Source organism: Tachypleus tridentatus, chromosome 13, assembly GCF_004210375.1.
Source record: "Tachypleus tridentatus isolate NWPU-2018 chromosome 13, ASM421037v1, whole genome shotgun sequence".
Taxonomy (NCBI): domain Eukaryota; kingdom Metazoa; phylum Arthropoda; class Merostomata; order Xiphosura; family Limulidae; genus Tachypleus; species Tachypleus tridentatus.
The window spans coordinates 205,340,365-205,356,313 of NC_134837.1; the positions used below are offsets into that span (position 1 = coordinate 205,340,365).

The following is a 15,949-nucleotide window of genomic DNA, read 5'->3' on the forward strand; positions in this document are numbered from 1 at the left end:
AGTGACGTACATAAAGAAAGAATACTCCAAGAACACAAAATATTTCTGAATATGCTCGTAACGACGATATTAAAACATGTATGCTCTGGGACATTCTAAAGAAAATTTGGAAAATCATATAATTATTAGCTTAGACTGATATTTTTCAACAGTCTTCACGTGACCCCTTATATTGTCACTCTCCATCCTTATATTACACTTTACAGCAATTTTTAACTTCTGGTGCCTCGTTTCAGATGTTTCTGTGGGTGTTATGTTTTATTGATATCACGTTTTCTATGGTCATTTCCAGCATGGAATAATATTTACCTATATAAAAGTTAGTGTGTCATCTCACGTTTGATTTCTCGAAAGAGGAGGAGTAATAAAAGCCAAAATGCCTTTATCCAGAGAGAGCAGTTCGGTTACTGTCTGACCATTATGATATTGGTGACGGGAGTGCAAGAAGGTCGTGAAGCCCTATAAGTGTAGCGAGTATTGGTATTATACGCTAAAGATGTAGAGTGGGATCACACAGTTTAAAGCCAATTACATGAAATGTATCATGAAAGTAGAAATATCGATTCAATTGTAGACTTAAATCGTTATGAATTAAGCTATTTTCTGTTATATCACTAACGTTTTTAATAAAGACAAATAAACCTCTTTATCCAACAGAGACTTTAAGAACTAAGCAAATATCTTTCTATCTTTGTTGTCTGTTCATTTCATTTTCTATTTTCAGTACATAAAGTAATTACAATATTAGGTTATGCTCTTATTGCTAAGTAACATGACATAAAAACTATTGTTAAAACCTAGAGTTACTAAAACGTACTGGCTTTATTATATATTTTAATTTGTTATTCTAACTAATTTTTACCAATAATTATTCTATGAATATGCAGCGAATTCATTTCATGAATGTTCTTACTTTTGATTGGCTCACAAGGTTATTAATTTACAGACGTTTGGCTGCCTCAACTGCACTTTTCTGTCTCTTGTTGGTCAAGCTTGATTTCGCAAAATTTATTTTTCAGTTAGCTATGAAATGTGAGGTTAAAGTATACCGTGGGTGTGAGGGTTGTAGTACTTGCCCTGTCATTTTTGAGGGGCTATACTCTAGTTTGTAATATATAATCTCTCTCACTGGTGTCGTGTTAATGTTTCACAACGTCATAGGCCCACCAAAACTTGAGATGTGTGACATCACCATAAAGGTAGGTTTCTCAATAGGTGATTTCAGTTGCTGTGAGTTAATTTTAAATAAAGAAAATATATTCAACCCTAATTATTCAAGACTACTTACAGTAGTAATAAACTGGATAAGCACAAATACGCAATTAAACACCCTTTAAATAAAACAGCAAGGCAAAAACAAAACAAACAATAATAACTTTATCAAATGAAAATCGTATTTTATTAATGCTGTCGTTCTAGATTCCCTACCTTGCGTTTTATAATGTTTTGCATACTTCGTAACTGGAAGTGATGAATCCAGATGGTTAACAGGGAGGAATTTTTCCTGCGCAAAAAAATTCCCTCTGAGAAATTTTAACTAAATCAAAGTATAATATTTATCGAACTTAATTTAAATACGGGAAGTAATTAAAGAACGAGTAACGATATAGAAATGCCTAAGTTTATTAATTAATGATTTACTGAGTTAATGGGTGAATCAATTCATTCAGTTATTGAGTTGGACAGGATCGGTTCGTCTGTGATTCATTTGGTAATCTAAATAGTATATCTATTATTCAGCGAGAAAACTCTACAAGTATCTTTATTTGTAAGTTCGGCTTGATATTGTCAGCTTCTGTTCAGAGTCATATTTGTGAAGATAAGCCTAGGACTGTTAAATTACGTATTCTGTAGTAAATGTTACTGAATAAATATATCAATTCGTGACCGTTAAGTGCCTGAGCCTGGAATTATGTTTATCAAAGAACCTAAATAATTCCGCCCAACTGCGGAGCGCGTTACAATAATGTCTTTAATTACCCATGAGTTTATGTTGTGATAGTATTAATTAAATTTTTAAAGATAGATGGGTGTTTAATTTAGCTATGTATTTATTCATATTGTTTGAATTTAATTAGAGAAAATTTACGTCGTGTCAATTGAAGTTGTATCTTTTAAATTGATTTATTATTTATCATTTTTCTAAAGATGTGTTCAATCGAAGTTGTAAATATGAAAAATTGATTGGCATAATCAAGGTTGTAATTGATGAAAAAAGATTACAGATGCTGAATCTAGAAAGTACATGTTTTAAAGTTCAGGTTCTGCAAGACATCCTTTTTCATTCATTTAATTCCTTGTGTAAATAATAAAAATAAATTTAAGTAATTTTTGTGTAGTGTTATCAGTATTAAAATAATGAAACCATTAAATGTTATTATTGTTGCTTACAATACGTAAACAAATTTCTTTTAAACAGGAATAACAAACACACAGAAAGACATCACAAAGTACACGCCCTCCTCAAATCAGATTTGTGCACTTTTTGACATTTGAACTTTTTTTTTTAGAAATCCGAGCATCATTACAGTGCCTCATTCAGTCATAAGATCGATAACTTTGTATTAAAAACCCACAACCAGAACTGTCTCATTATAGGATAATAGAGGCCCAGTCTTCAGGGGTTTTGTTGTTCTACAGTAGATTCTCTGATAAAAAAAAAAAAAAACAATAATACCACAGATAAGAAGGAAAAACTAAATGACATTTATCTCACAACTCTAAACTCAGAAAACTAAAACTGCTCATCTCCCATGAAGATGTGAACAATAGCTGATAACAAATATACAATCTTATTTATTTGTTTCACCTTGAATTGCCTAAACTCACGTGACAATATAATCACAGAGGTGGATTATGACGTCAAAATATATCCCTAAAAAAGTATATATAAATGCGTCAAATTATGATTTAGAAAGAAAATATTTTTCTGTAAAAGTCGTTTTTAGTGCGTCCACTGTTAAGGTAAGTAAAGTATTAAAAAACTTTCTTACGAGATATAGTAAATTCCAAGCCTAGGTTTCACTGTATAATAATAATTTAATCACCTGACTGAAAGTCCAATTTTTACCACACCACAGGGTTTAATCAAGTGACTGACAATTAAGTATAATTGTTTTCGTACCACAGTATATCGTAACTGAAAGTTGTTTTTATTGTACAAGTCGGTCTATAACCATCAGACTTCACTTACGCCCAGTTTTGACTACACCATACGAATACAAGCCGAGCATGATTGTTACCATATCACATGGCATAAGCTAAGCCTTCTTTTTACCGAATCATACTGAAAATTAAACCTGACTTACTGAAACGTACATAGACTAACTTTCTAGGAAACTACGATAGGCAGATAAATTTCTGTACTACAACAAAGTAAAATGTACTTTCCTAACTAAATCGGAAATAATAAAGACTTAATTTCTTAATTAGGACAGTCTCTCTAAATGTTAACTTCTTGTGATACGGACAGTGTCTCACTCAAATATTTTTTTATATAGACTATCTTTTTATTTGTTTTTATTATACCTTTTTAAGACTTCTTGAAAGTTTGCTTCAAAGTGAGAATATAATTTAGTAATTATTGCTTGTATTTTTTAAGATGATAAACTAATCATTGTTGCAAAAACCTCGGCACTTTCTTGCATAAAATTAGCGTCTCTATATAATGTTTCAATAAAACAGTTGTCAAACACATTTTTCAGTCGAATAGAAGACTAAAAATGTTCACAAAATAATTAGAAAATATAAAGTACATATGAAAAAAAGCAATTTCGTCAGAATACAAAATATATAACGATTCAATTCATGTAAAGAGAAACTTAGAGCAACTGCACACATTTTAAACATTGTTCAAAAATATTCTTAAATATTTATAAAAATTAGAGAAAGTTTGGTGGCCGACTTCATTTGATGACCGCATTCAAGTCTGATAAGTTTTCTCAAAATATGTATCTTATGCTTTATCAAAGTAATGCCAAATTTTGTAAAAATCTGTATTTATGAATAGGAATGCAGCATCAAAAGTTAATTTGTTTTAAAGTGAGAATCAATAATAATGGAGAAGAGACATTGCCCTGGCCCTTAACATCTTTGGTAAAACTGCGAAAGTAGACTAGTTTTTTTAGAACTGAGTTGAAGGCTACTTTCTCATCTAAAATGAAGTCAGTGCAGATCAACATCGAATCAAAAAATCGCGTCATTTTCTTTATTTTAACTGACTCAGTAAAAGTTTTCTTACTGAAACGGAGTCGGTACTGGAATTTTTTATCCTTTGTCGACAATAACAAACAACTATTTTACAAGAAAACATGTACATGCTTTACATTATAAGCTGTATAAAGATGAAACTTTTTAATCCAGTTCGATAATAATTTTGTTGTCAGCTTTTTTCTTTTTGCTATATGAATTAATATTTATCCTAGAATAATAATTATGTTCGAGAACAAACCTTACGGGCCTGTTGAAGATAACGTGCTCGAAGCAGTTCGAAAATACGAACCTAGATTTGGCGATATTTTCATTGTTACCTTTGCCCGCTGTGGGACTACGTGGATGCAACACATAGTTCACCTTATACTTCACAAGGGGAAGCCTTTTGAAAGCTTCATAGAATTCAGTCGTATATCACCTTTTCTTGAAATGTCAGGTCTGGAAGCTGTGGAGAATATGCCCCGACCCGTGGTCATAAAAACTCATCTCCCATTCACTGTTCTTCCTTTTAATCAAGAAGCGAAATATATTTACATAGCACGTAATCCAAAAGATTGCTGCGTTTCTAACTTCTACCACATGACAACTTTACCATTTTCACCGCAGCAGGGTATCACATTCGAAGATTTTGCCGAGTCTTTTCTACAAAGCGAGATTTATTCTAAGCACCTTCTCTCGTGGTATACGCATCGTGATAACCTTAATCTCCTTTTCCTGACGTACGAAGAGATGAAGGCAGATATTCGTGGCGTTATTTTAAAAATTGCCAAATTTCTTGGACAACGGTACTACAACATGTTGAGAGAAAACGAAGAAATCATGAACAAAATAATATTTCACAGCAGTTTTGATGAGATGAAGAAGTTGAACAAACAGATGGCCGAGTTTGCAGAAAAAGACCCAGAAGAAATCAAGGAAGACTCATCAATACCAGATTACCTGAAGAAAATGTTCCTCAATAGGCCTAAACCAATGCAAGGAAAAACGAAAACACCAGTTTCTTTTGTTAGGAAAGGAATTGTTGGAAATTGGAAAGACCATTTCATTCACGATCAAGCTCGCCATTTTGATGAAAAGTTTGCCGAGTGTATGAAAGGCACGGATATTATGAATATTTGGAAGAATCTTTAGTGTGTTTTTCTAAGAAAATTAACTACTTGTTATTAGTGTTTTACTCTACTTTAATGACGAACTGTAAATAATATAATATAGAAGAACTTATTTTATGTACGAACAAGTAAAATCTAATAAATATTTGAAGACCGTTAAACCAGTTATCACGTAAATTTAAAAGATTAATTAGGCCTAATGAAAAATTAAGATTGTAATTTGTTGCATTTACTGTTTCTTGAAATATGCAATTTCATGTGATCTAAGTTGTACAGTGCCTGTGTTTGGGTTTTATTTATTTAGCAGTAGATATTTTAATCAAAGGAAACCAATAAAGAATCTCATAAATCTGGTTCTCCAAATTTATTTATGATTTTCGAATATTCATATACAATACATATTTTGAGCTAAATAATGGTATGCTTAGTTTTTTAAACGTATATTCTTAGATCTGACAGGAAAAATCACTGTCTAGTTTCAGTAAAGTTTGTCGAGTATAGTCACAAACAAACTGTTTACCCTTAAAGAAGAGAGGGCCACCCTTCTAAAGCGCTTGGATTATAGGACTTTAATCTCGTTTTTCCGAACTTGTTATTCATTATAAAATGTACGTAATTCGTCAAAAACTTTGACAGTCTAATGTCGATAACAGATACAACATTGTCTACAAATTCTTCCACCAGGATAGCTCCAAAATCGTTTAGAATACAGCGATTTCGAGAAAGATCCTCATTTGTTGACATTTGAATTTCATATTCATTATCAAGATCTCGAAGACTTCTTACTATTCTTCTATTATAATCCTCAACAGTGTTATACAACGCATCAACGCAGTTGTCTGGGGATTCAAAACTTTTTCGAAACACACCCAAACATACATTTTTCAATCGCTCCACGAGATCTGCTTCTAGTTGCCCACGACAACTATCAATTAACATAACTACTACAGAATTAATATTAGTGTTTAAGTCTAGATATTTACAAGATGATGAAGCTATACGTCTAAGACCTTCCAATATTTCTTGCTTCGAATCTTCCCAGCTGAAACTATTGTGAAATGTAGATATGAGTGACAATCTTTGCAGTTCTCGACTTTGATAAACATTCTTGTAGATTGTATTACAAACAATCTCTTTCAGGTTTTGTCTAAAGATATCTACCAGTTTAGCAACAGGAATTTTAAGAACTGAAGACATGACTGCCTTTAACAGTTTTGCAATTTCTTTGAAATTGCCTTTACTTTTCGTACCTGATATGCTGGATGACAATGTGGACATAACAGACAAAACAATTTTCCATGCTTTACTTTTCACCCATTCACGCATATCTATCTCAACTCCAGCGTCTGTGTTGCTTATAACATCAATAATATCTGAAATTCCACTTGTAATTAGTTCTGTAATAATCGTTTTCCTACACATACCCTGTGACGCATATAGATACGCAAAACAAACAGCAAACTGAGTCAAACCTGTCAACAGCACGATTCTACATTCCCATGAGAATCTTATCTTCTTTTCCATAGAAAATACGACAGGAAGACCCATACGTAAAAATTCCAGTAAAGCATCCGATGTTTTTTCGTCTCTCGTCGGATCAAGAGAGAAAACACTTTGGATCAATAACGGTGATTTATGTGTAGATTCATTTTTGATCTTATCCAGATATTTTATATTTTCACGTATATTCTTAATAAAATAGTTGATGACTTGGCATCTCGCAAAAAGTTGTGTTGTTAAGTCACTCTCGGCATCATTACCGCTGTTTATTTTACAGAGGGAAGAAAGTGAATTATAGGTCACTTCAACCTCAGTCTTGTATTTCTGGAGCGTCTTCAAAGCCATTTCAAGATCTCGTTTTGACTTCTGAATGTAATTTGCTTTTTTCAGTTGTATATACGTAAGTGCACGGTTGTAATAAGCAGTTGTTGCCCAATCAGGTTCTTTATTAATGGCGTCCGTGTAAAATTTAGTAGCTTCTTCGTATTGAAGTTTTTGAAGGCTCTCATTTCCTTGCTTTATAATGTAATATATATTTTCTACAAGGAACTTTTCCGATTCAATACTTCCTTTCATTCCTTTTATTTTGGTCTCCAAGTCTGCTATCAAACTGTTTCGTTTCAGTTTTTGCACGTTCACTTCATTTGCCACAAGCCAGAAAGCCCACTTTTCATTTAAACTAGAAGCTATTACTTCCTTGATTTCACCTTCATTAATACGTTTACATAAGTCATGGAGTGCTTTACAGTGTAATGCAAAAAGTTCTTCTTTTAACAGAACTTCTTTCATTTCTGTTTGTTTTGTAATTTGCAAACGTTTTCTTTCTAACTCACTTCTTTTTCTCTTTAGTAGATTTATGTCACTAAACTGCATCAAAGATGTGGGCAAACTTTCGACGTTTACTATAAGTTGCACTGAACCTGCCTGTCCTTTTCGACAAGTCCTACCAAATGCTTGTCTTTCTACTCGTTTGTTTGTGGGAAGATATGCAACAAGAACAAACAAGCCACCATTTTTATTTACCTCAGGTGTAACTTTAACATCTGCTCCTCTACATGCAAGGTTTGTTGCAACAAGTACTTCACCAATGTTCAATTCTTCAACAATAGAGTTTTTGTCTAAATCATTAGCTTTCATGTATGATCGAACATTTTTCGTAACATTCAATTTGATTGCATTGTAGAGTTTATTGGCTGTGACTATATCCTCAGAAACAACAAGGGAAGCTCGGCGGAACCTTCCCAGAGTATCTGGAAAAAGTTCTTTCTTTAATACTTCACAAATACCATTTATCCATACATCTGTAGTGTTAAAGACCAGCCCTTCTAGCTCAAACAGTTTTGAGGGCTTGTTGGTGGGAATATGGAAATAATCAACTCCATACTGCTCTTTAAGAAACTGCTTGTCAACCTTGGTACCAAGCGTACCTGTGACACCGAAGAGAGCCTTCTTGTATCTTTTAACAAGTGTGATGTTAGACATGAAATTTGTTACATCTGCCATGGGTGACAGTCTTAACCCATGTTTAATTTCCAAGAGTTGTTGTAACCCATCACCCCAGTGTTTGTTACTTTCAATAACACCCGTGGAGGTATAATCCACAGGATACACTCTTCCTTCTTGGAGGACATATTCTCGGTCTTCAGTCATCCGCGATGCTAAGAAACCATTCTCAATCCAGAAAGAGAGACGATTACGTACAATTGTCTCAAAATAATTTGGTAGCTCTAATGTATTTTCATCAGACTCTTGACCAAATTCCAGATGCTTTTCTATTTCCATTCTTATAATCTGTGAAAGCTGTTCTTGTGATTTATACATTACCTGACAATGTCCATTTTCCAAAACAAGAATACAGATGACAACTCTCTGAGGTTGAATTGGACCAGTATCCAAACATTTAATTTGTTCATTACCCTGAGTAAAAATAGCAAAACTGTAATGAAACTTTTGTTCGAGGTAGTGTAAAAATGTTATTACATCACTTACTTTCAAACTGTTCAACCAGTTTTCTACATCAGAATTTTCACCTCCCTTCTGAATGGCCAACAGCCCTTGATTAACAAAATCACAATGGTCCATTTCATTAACAACCTCCATAAGAGTAATAGGGGACACAATATTATCTAACTTTATACAACTGTACACAGCAACATAAAATGGTTGAGGTTTACTTACTAGGAAACTTTCGCCTTCATCTGTAACTATTTCAGAATAATGACTAACAAAACTCCAGACTAATGCAAGAATGGGTTCAAGATGGACTGAACCTGGAGTCAACTGGGTCAAGTGCGTAAGCTGAAGTCCACTGTCGACCAGCATGAAATCAATTTCATCAGCAATGAGGACATCAAATTTTCTCTGTCCTCGAACTTCCTTCAGTTCAAATTCTTGGCGCAATATATCAGCAGAAAATGAAGAGGAGGTGCCATACACAATATTACATTCATATGCTTCCACTCTTGATGTGTTGCTCATACCCTCAATATTGTGGTCAGAGGTCAGGTCAAGTAAATTGTAAAAAGCACGCCATTGTTCAGCATCACGTTGTGCAAGAACCGGAGAACTGGTTATTATATCAACAGTTTTCCCTCTCAGAGCAAGATACGCTGCAAACATGGCAACAATACAGGACTTCCCTTCACCTGTTGTAACTTGTAAAAAACATCCTGTCTTAGCAAAAGCCATTAAAATGAAAGACAGTATCTGATTGGGTGCCGGATAAAAACCTTGTGATTCAAATACAACATGATATAACTTCAATAGTATGCTGACAAGAGTTTCATTCTCTGCTTCTGTGTCCACAATTTGTGTGTCACTTTTAATACAACTTTTTGGGTTTGTTTGTTCTTTATCCACATTTCCACTTTCTGTAGCAAGTTTGTCAACAAATGTTTTAATGATTTTATTAATTTTACCATCAGGAATAGTATCACGTTTCTTGTGGTTCTGCCTTAACATTTCTTTGATAATTTCTTTATATGTTTGTGATGTTTCTTCATAAGTCATTTTTTGGACTTCTTCAAACATTTCATGTGGATCCATCAATCTAAACATAGTGAGAGCTTCCTGTTTGGTAGAATCTGTGAATATTCTGAAAGCTCGGATAATTTTTAGAGTTTCCTCCAGCTGGGTTAGCTCGTTAACAAAGTGTGTTTCTTGCTGGCATCTTTTGCAAATAACATTAAACACGTCAAAAGTCATTTTCAGACTCCAAATTTTATTGCTAACAAAAGTGAACAAGATTTCACAAACAGAGAAACCAATAATGGACTGATGGATGTCCATCAAGGCACGAAAAGTATTATTTTGCCAAGATTTATTATGTATGCATGAATTAAATGCTTTACTAACATCTAGCAACTGAATTAAAAACTGAGAAAGTGGAGAACAGTTTTCAAACTCAATTTCAATACCTAATGCATTTCTCTCCCAAGTAGAATCAGATCCAATGCATACTTGAAACAAAGTTTGTAGAAGATGGACACAATCTGGAAAACTCTTAACTGAGTTAAACAGATTACTCAGGGAATTTACAAAGATATCTATATGTCTATCTAATGAGTAGTTTTCAAGGCAAACCTGAAAACAGTAATGACTCGTAAAATATTCTATTAAGTAAGCTAAACAAGTTTGGTTTGGAAGCAGTTCTTTTAGTGGCCAGTACTCAAACAAAAGCTCATGAAAAGCAGCAGCAAACTCTGAGTATTGAGTCAAACTCAAATTTTCTATGGTATTTATTACAAATTTTGAATTAACAGACCATAAATTAAAGAGTTTGAAACATTGTTTTGGGGTTATAGTTTCAGAAAAAAGGGAATCCTGTGAGTTAATGGTGAAAGCTAATAAATCTGTTGTTTCTGATATAACAAATTCAAGAGGTGTCCTTTCACAATAGACTTCTGTACCAAAGACCTCTTTCTTTTCAGTTTCAAGTGTTAACCACTGTTTTGAGATAATACTCTGTAGGTAAAATCTACCTTTTACAGATGACAGACTCACTTCAAACAGGTCACGATTTTCAAGACTTGTTAAATACAAAGTTTTGTCTAGCTTTAGCCAAGTCTGGTTTTGACTTTCAGAACACAAAACTTGAATGTAACATGCCATGTCGTGGCCAATTGGAACACAAATTTCAAGAGGTACTCTCTGGATTTCTTCACAGTTTTTTGCACCTAATGCTTCAGATACATTACTGCAAAATAACCAAGTGGCACTGGATACAAACTTTAAAAACACAGGTTTTCCTTCAAAGGAATAAAGATTCATCCTGTTTCCAAGATTAACCCTTCTGTATAGCTTCATAGTTTGGGATTGTTGATTTGACAGGGTTATGTTACATTCATTTGAAAGCTGCTGTGTAAAAACAGCTAAGCCTTTTAAAAACGTCTCCCTATCTTTGCTGTAAAATGAACCCCAGAAGCAGTCATGACAGGAGTAATCATCATTTCCAACATATCTGTAATATTTATCTTTGAGGAACACGTACACTTCTCTTTGTTTCAAAACTTCCTTCTGAAAGTCATTCCACTGTGTGACTGCTTGTAGTTGTTTCCCACACTTGGAACATTTCTCTCCATAGTACTCAGAAGGTACATTACCCATGACTCTTTCCCTAAGTCTGAAAATAAGAACGTAGGTAGACCATTAAGTGCCACAACACAATGTTACCAACAAATTTAACATACAAAATGCCAAAAGCATTAGAAAGAAAACTTTTCTTACCCATGGCCATCAGAGGGATCAAACCTCATATTTTAAAAGCTATAACACACAGTGTTGATTCATATTTAGCATAAAAGATTCAAATAAAACAGCATTTTCTGATATAGGGTAAAAACACATACACACACACATATATATATCTACTTAAATAATGCAGGAACAACACTAAGTATCAAGAATACCAAACAATAGTATGGAATTTTGTGTAAATGACCAGATAAAATGAGAGTGTCATGTTCAACTCTAAACAACCAGGAAATGGTGGTGTTGTATTTGATGCAGTTGGAAGAATTTCACCTTTTAATGACAAAGAATATCTTTAAATATCTATGCCAAAGTCAAAATGTTTGTAAATGTTTATGCAGTATTCTGCAAGTAGTTAATTTGAGACCTTACAAATTCAAAATATTGCAAAGTAGCACTTATTCTAAACCTTAACAAAATTAACCAATATGGTTGTTAATTAATATAGAATCCCTTATACAATACCACAAACACAAATGCTTGTGCCAACAATAATTCTCATTATGCATGTTTAACAAAACTATAAACATCAATTTGTGCTAACTTACACAAGTTTCTATACCTCACTGTCAAATGGATATGACCACAGTTCAAGATGATATGACTTAGAAACAATGTAAGGTATTGGAAATGTGCAGCACAAAGAAAACAATATGACAAACACATTATGATCCTAGTTTAGTCTGTTTTAAAATTTGTCCAATGTTACACAAGGGCTATCTGTGATAGCCATCCTAATTAATAATAAAAGACTAGAGGGAAAGCAGCTAGTCATCACCACTAAGTCTTGGGCTATTCTTTTAGCAACAAATATTAGGATCTATTGTTATATAAAACCACTCCTATGGGTGAAAGTGTGAACATGTTTGGGAATTCAAATTTGCAAATCTCATTTTGCAAATCGAGTGCCTTAGTCATCTAGCCATGTCAGGCTCTTATGATTCTATGTCTTAAATAGACTTACTAAAAGACATTACATGTAGGAAATGCCACTTTTACCATTGTCTCTTTGCACCTACATATTATAGCTCTTGTTTGCTCTTGTGTGGAGACATTACGAGGTAGAAATGTCACTTTTTGTATTGTTTTCTCATGCCTAGATACATCATAGTGTCATCTAGTGACATTATGAAAATATTGAGGACATTTATTATTCAAATTATCTTTCATGTTTTTTAGAACAACACTTTGTTGGATTATAAATCAGTCAAAAAAATCTTTATATGGTAACAAAATATTTTAAAATCACAAAGGATCTGTGATTTACTTAGGCTGTCTAATCCACTAAATTACACTATAATAATGATAATAAATAAATGCTCCAAACCTGGACCTTAACATTCAAATTTATTAAGCATTCTATTAAATTCACTTATATTTAATGCTCTCACTATCAAAGGCTAACTACTGCCCAAATTATATTAGTACCCCTTTATCCTAAAGTTCTCACCATGTGCAAAAAAAAAGTAACAACACTCTCAATTCCCTTATCAAATTTCAACACCTCAATCAGATGCCATTTAACTCTTCCTCAATTTCAGTAATCTAAACCAGTCCTCGTATAATAAATTTCCCATCCTAACAGTCCTCCTCTGAACTCTTTCCAACAATTCCATAGGTAAGGAACTAAAGACTAAACATAATGTTCCAAATTGTAAACAAGTATCCTAACATTTTACTTAATGTGTTTAAAAAAAATCATTATTCTTATTTTCATATTATCAGCCAACCTGATTTATATGCCCTCTGTATTTAAACTTCTTAAATTAATGTTGCTTTTCTTTAAATTTCTTCCTTATATACTTTGTGAGTTAACCCAGGTTCTACATACAACTACATTTTATTTCTACAATAAACATATTTATCATGAAAATTTAACAATTTGCAACATTTGACCAGGTGTTCAGTTGCATATGCCATCCAACTTACAACAAATCATTCACTGTACAACTTACAACAGATCATTCACTATACAACTTACAACAGATCATTCACTATACAACTTACAACAGATCATTCATTATACAACTTACAACAGATCATTCACTGTACAACTTACAACATATCATTCACTATACAACTTACAACATATCATTCACTATACAACTTACAACAGATCATTCACTGTACAACTTACAACAGATCATTCAGTGTACAACTTGCAACAGATAATTCACTTGCACATTTCACTCTTCACTCAACCATTTCTGGATTAAAAGTGAAAAATAAATCTACAATTATTATGGTTTCTTGCAGGTTCCTAGAACAACTGATGTAGAAAACCATCCTGAACAGTTTCTAAAAAGGTTTCTTTAAATGTCTGATGTATTATTTCTGAAAATAAACTAATTTTTATCATAACCTTAATGTCAATCTCCTGTAATAAATTTGAATCCCTTCATAACCACGAACAGAAACAAAGAGGTTAACTCTCTTCATTATTATTTCAACAGACTGTAATTCACATTTCATATATAACTCTTTTTATAACTCTAGTCCCATTGAACTACCTATAACCTTCTTTATCAAAGAAATTAGTGTTGTTAGAATTGTTTGTAAGTTACCAAGTTTCTGTTATTTCCTTTATATTTTTTCCATTCATTAGACAGGTTCTTTATAAATCATTTGGTAAAAATAAGTCTAAGTATGCACTGAGAAAGAGGAGACAGGAAAGGATCACAATAAGTTTGAAATAAATTTACTTTACTTCAAGTTCATAAACATTTATCATATTATTTAGTGCTAAAATGAAGCAAGGTGTTGTAAAAACTAAAACTGTTTAAAAGTTTAATTTGAATAAAAAAGCCCTTTTAAACGTTTTTTATCTTAATTTATTTCACTGTAAGAACTTTATAGTCACTAACAAATTGATTATTATTATTATTAGAAAGAAGAAAAACAATAAATAAATAGAAATTATAAAATATTTCCTACAAAATTTACATTGTGTTACCTAGTCCTACTATCCTCACTGTTAAATATAAACAAATGATGCATCAAGACTATCAGTTACTTGTACAATCTCAAACACCTCAATCAGATCACACGTAACTCTCCTTTTTTGAAGAGAAAACAGTTTGAGAGATCTCACAAGACAACCCCTCCATCCCAGGCATCATTATAGTCATTCTGCTCTGAACCCTTTCCACCAATTAAATGTCTTTCTTAAGGTAAGGAGCCCAAGACTAAACACAATATTTCAAATGTGACCTAACTAGTGACCTATACAATGAAATTATAACCTCTTTACACTTGTATTCAATATTTCTGGATACACAACCTAAAATCCTATTTGCTCTACCACACTAACAACAGTGCACTGCTTGGATGGCTTTACATACTATTACATCAAAATCTCTTTCTTTCATTACACTGTTAAGGTTATTTATATCCAAATTGTACTTTATAATTCAAATGATGAAAATACACATTATTTTACTTTTATCATAATTAAAACACATTACTCTTTATTTTCCTAACTCAATAAATTATCTAAATCCTTTTGTAAATCAGCAGCATCTTCTTCACAACCAGTGACATCAAGACAAATTTAATTGATTTATTGGCCATTCCTTCATCTATGTCATTAATGTAAATCAAAAAAAGTAAAGGTCCTAAAGATTGAGCCCAGAGATATTCTCATTTGCAACATTAATCCACTTCAGTGAACTCCATTTACAACAACTCTGTTCCACCATCAAGCCACTCTTCTATCCAATTACTGAAATTATTCAAAACCCAGATACCAAATCTACACCCTTATCCTCATCTACATAAATAATAATTTCAAATGTCAAAAGTTTTGTAAGGCAAGATTTTCAATACTGAAACCATGTTTACTGTCCAATAAAATTCTAAATTTTGTTAAATGAATTCGAATATTATCTTTTAATAGACTTTCAAAAACATTTCTCACACCTAATGTGAGACTAAACCTTAAATGCAGAGAATGTACCTAAAGTGTTACAACAAAAGGCTGAGAACTTACCTGAACTGTTGTAATAATGACAACAAAATAACTCAAGTTCACACTTCAACGTACGAATGATCACACTGCAACCAACTCGTTAGTACTAATAAACTACTGTAGCGTGATGATTTTAAGTCACTCAGTAACACCGTATATTACTTGGAACCTATCTTAAATGTTGCAATATACATAATAAAGTTTTATCTTTAATGACTTTACTTAAGCACAACAAACTTTACAAGCCCAAAGAGCAAATAATAAATGGTTTTGGTTTTGGTTTTGGTTTTAGCTTTTGGTTTGTACACATTACCGCCATCTGGAGAGAAAATCATTATCTGTATTCAATATTACCAGATGTCTCAGCGGTAACACCGCGTTCTTCACTTCCTCTTTCTCAGGATTTAAGTCT

The 15,949-nt window shown here is 32.7% G+C and overlaps 3 protein-coding genes across 3 annotated transcripts in view; 1 reads left to right on the forward strand and 2 right to left on the reverse strand.

Annotated features, from left to right (window-relative positions):
• mRpS33 (mitochondrial ribosomal protein S33) overlaps positions 1-15,949 on the reverse strand; it is a 321,652-nt gene that overhangs the window by 177,804 nt on the left and 127,899 nt on the right. The gene's annotated exons all lie outside the window — the stretch shown is intronic.
• LOC143238370 (uncharacterized) overlaps positions 1-15,949 on the forward strand; it is a 48,488-nt gene that overhangs the window by 5,508 nt on the left and 27,031 nt on the right. The gene's annotated exons all lie outside the window — the stretch shown is intronic.
• On the reverse strand, positions 5,671-15,863 carry LOC143238369 (uncharacterized). The gene is made up of 2 exons (XM_076478522.1): positions 15,559-15,863; positions 5,671-11,442 (listed from the first exon to the last, which is right to left on the reverse strand). Exon 2 carries the CDS (start codon positions 11,424-11,426, stop codon positions 5,844-5,846), a length of 5,583 nt encoding a protein of 1,860 aa, XP_076334637.1. The 5' UTR covers positions 11,427-11,442; positions 15,559-15,863; the 3' UTR covers positions 5,671-5,843.

Coding starts and splice junctions, on each gene's coding strand:
- LOC143238369 (XM_076478522.1), bottom strand. CDS start 11,426: ATGGGTAATGTACCTTCTGAGTACTATGGAGAGAAATGTTCCAAGTGT.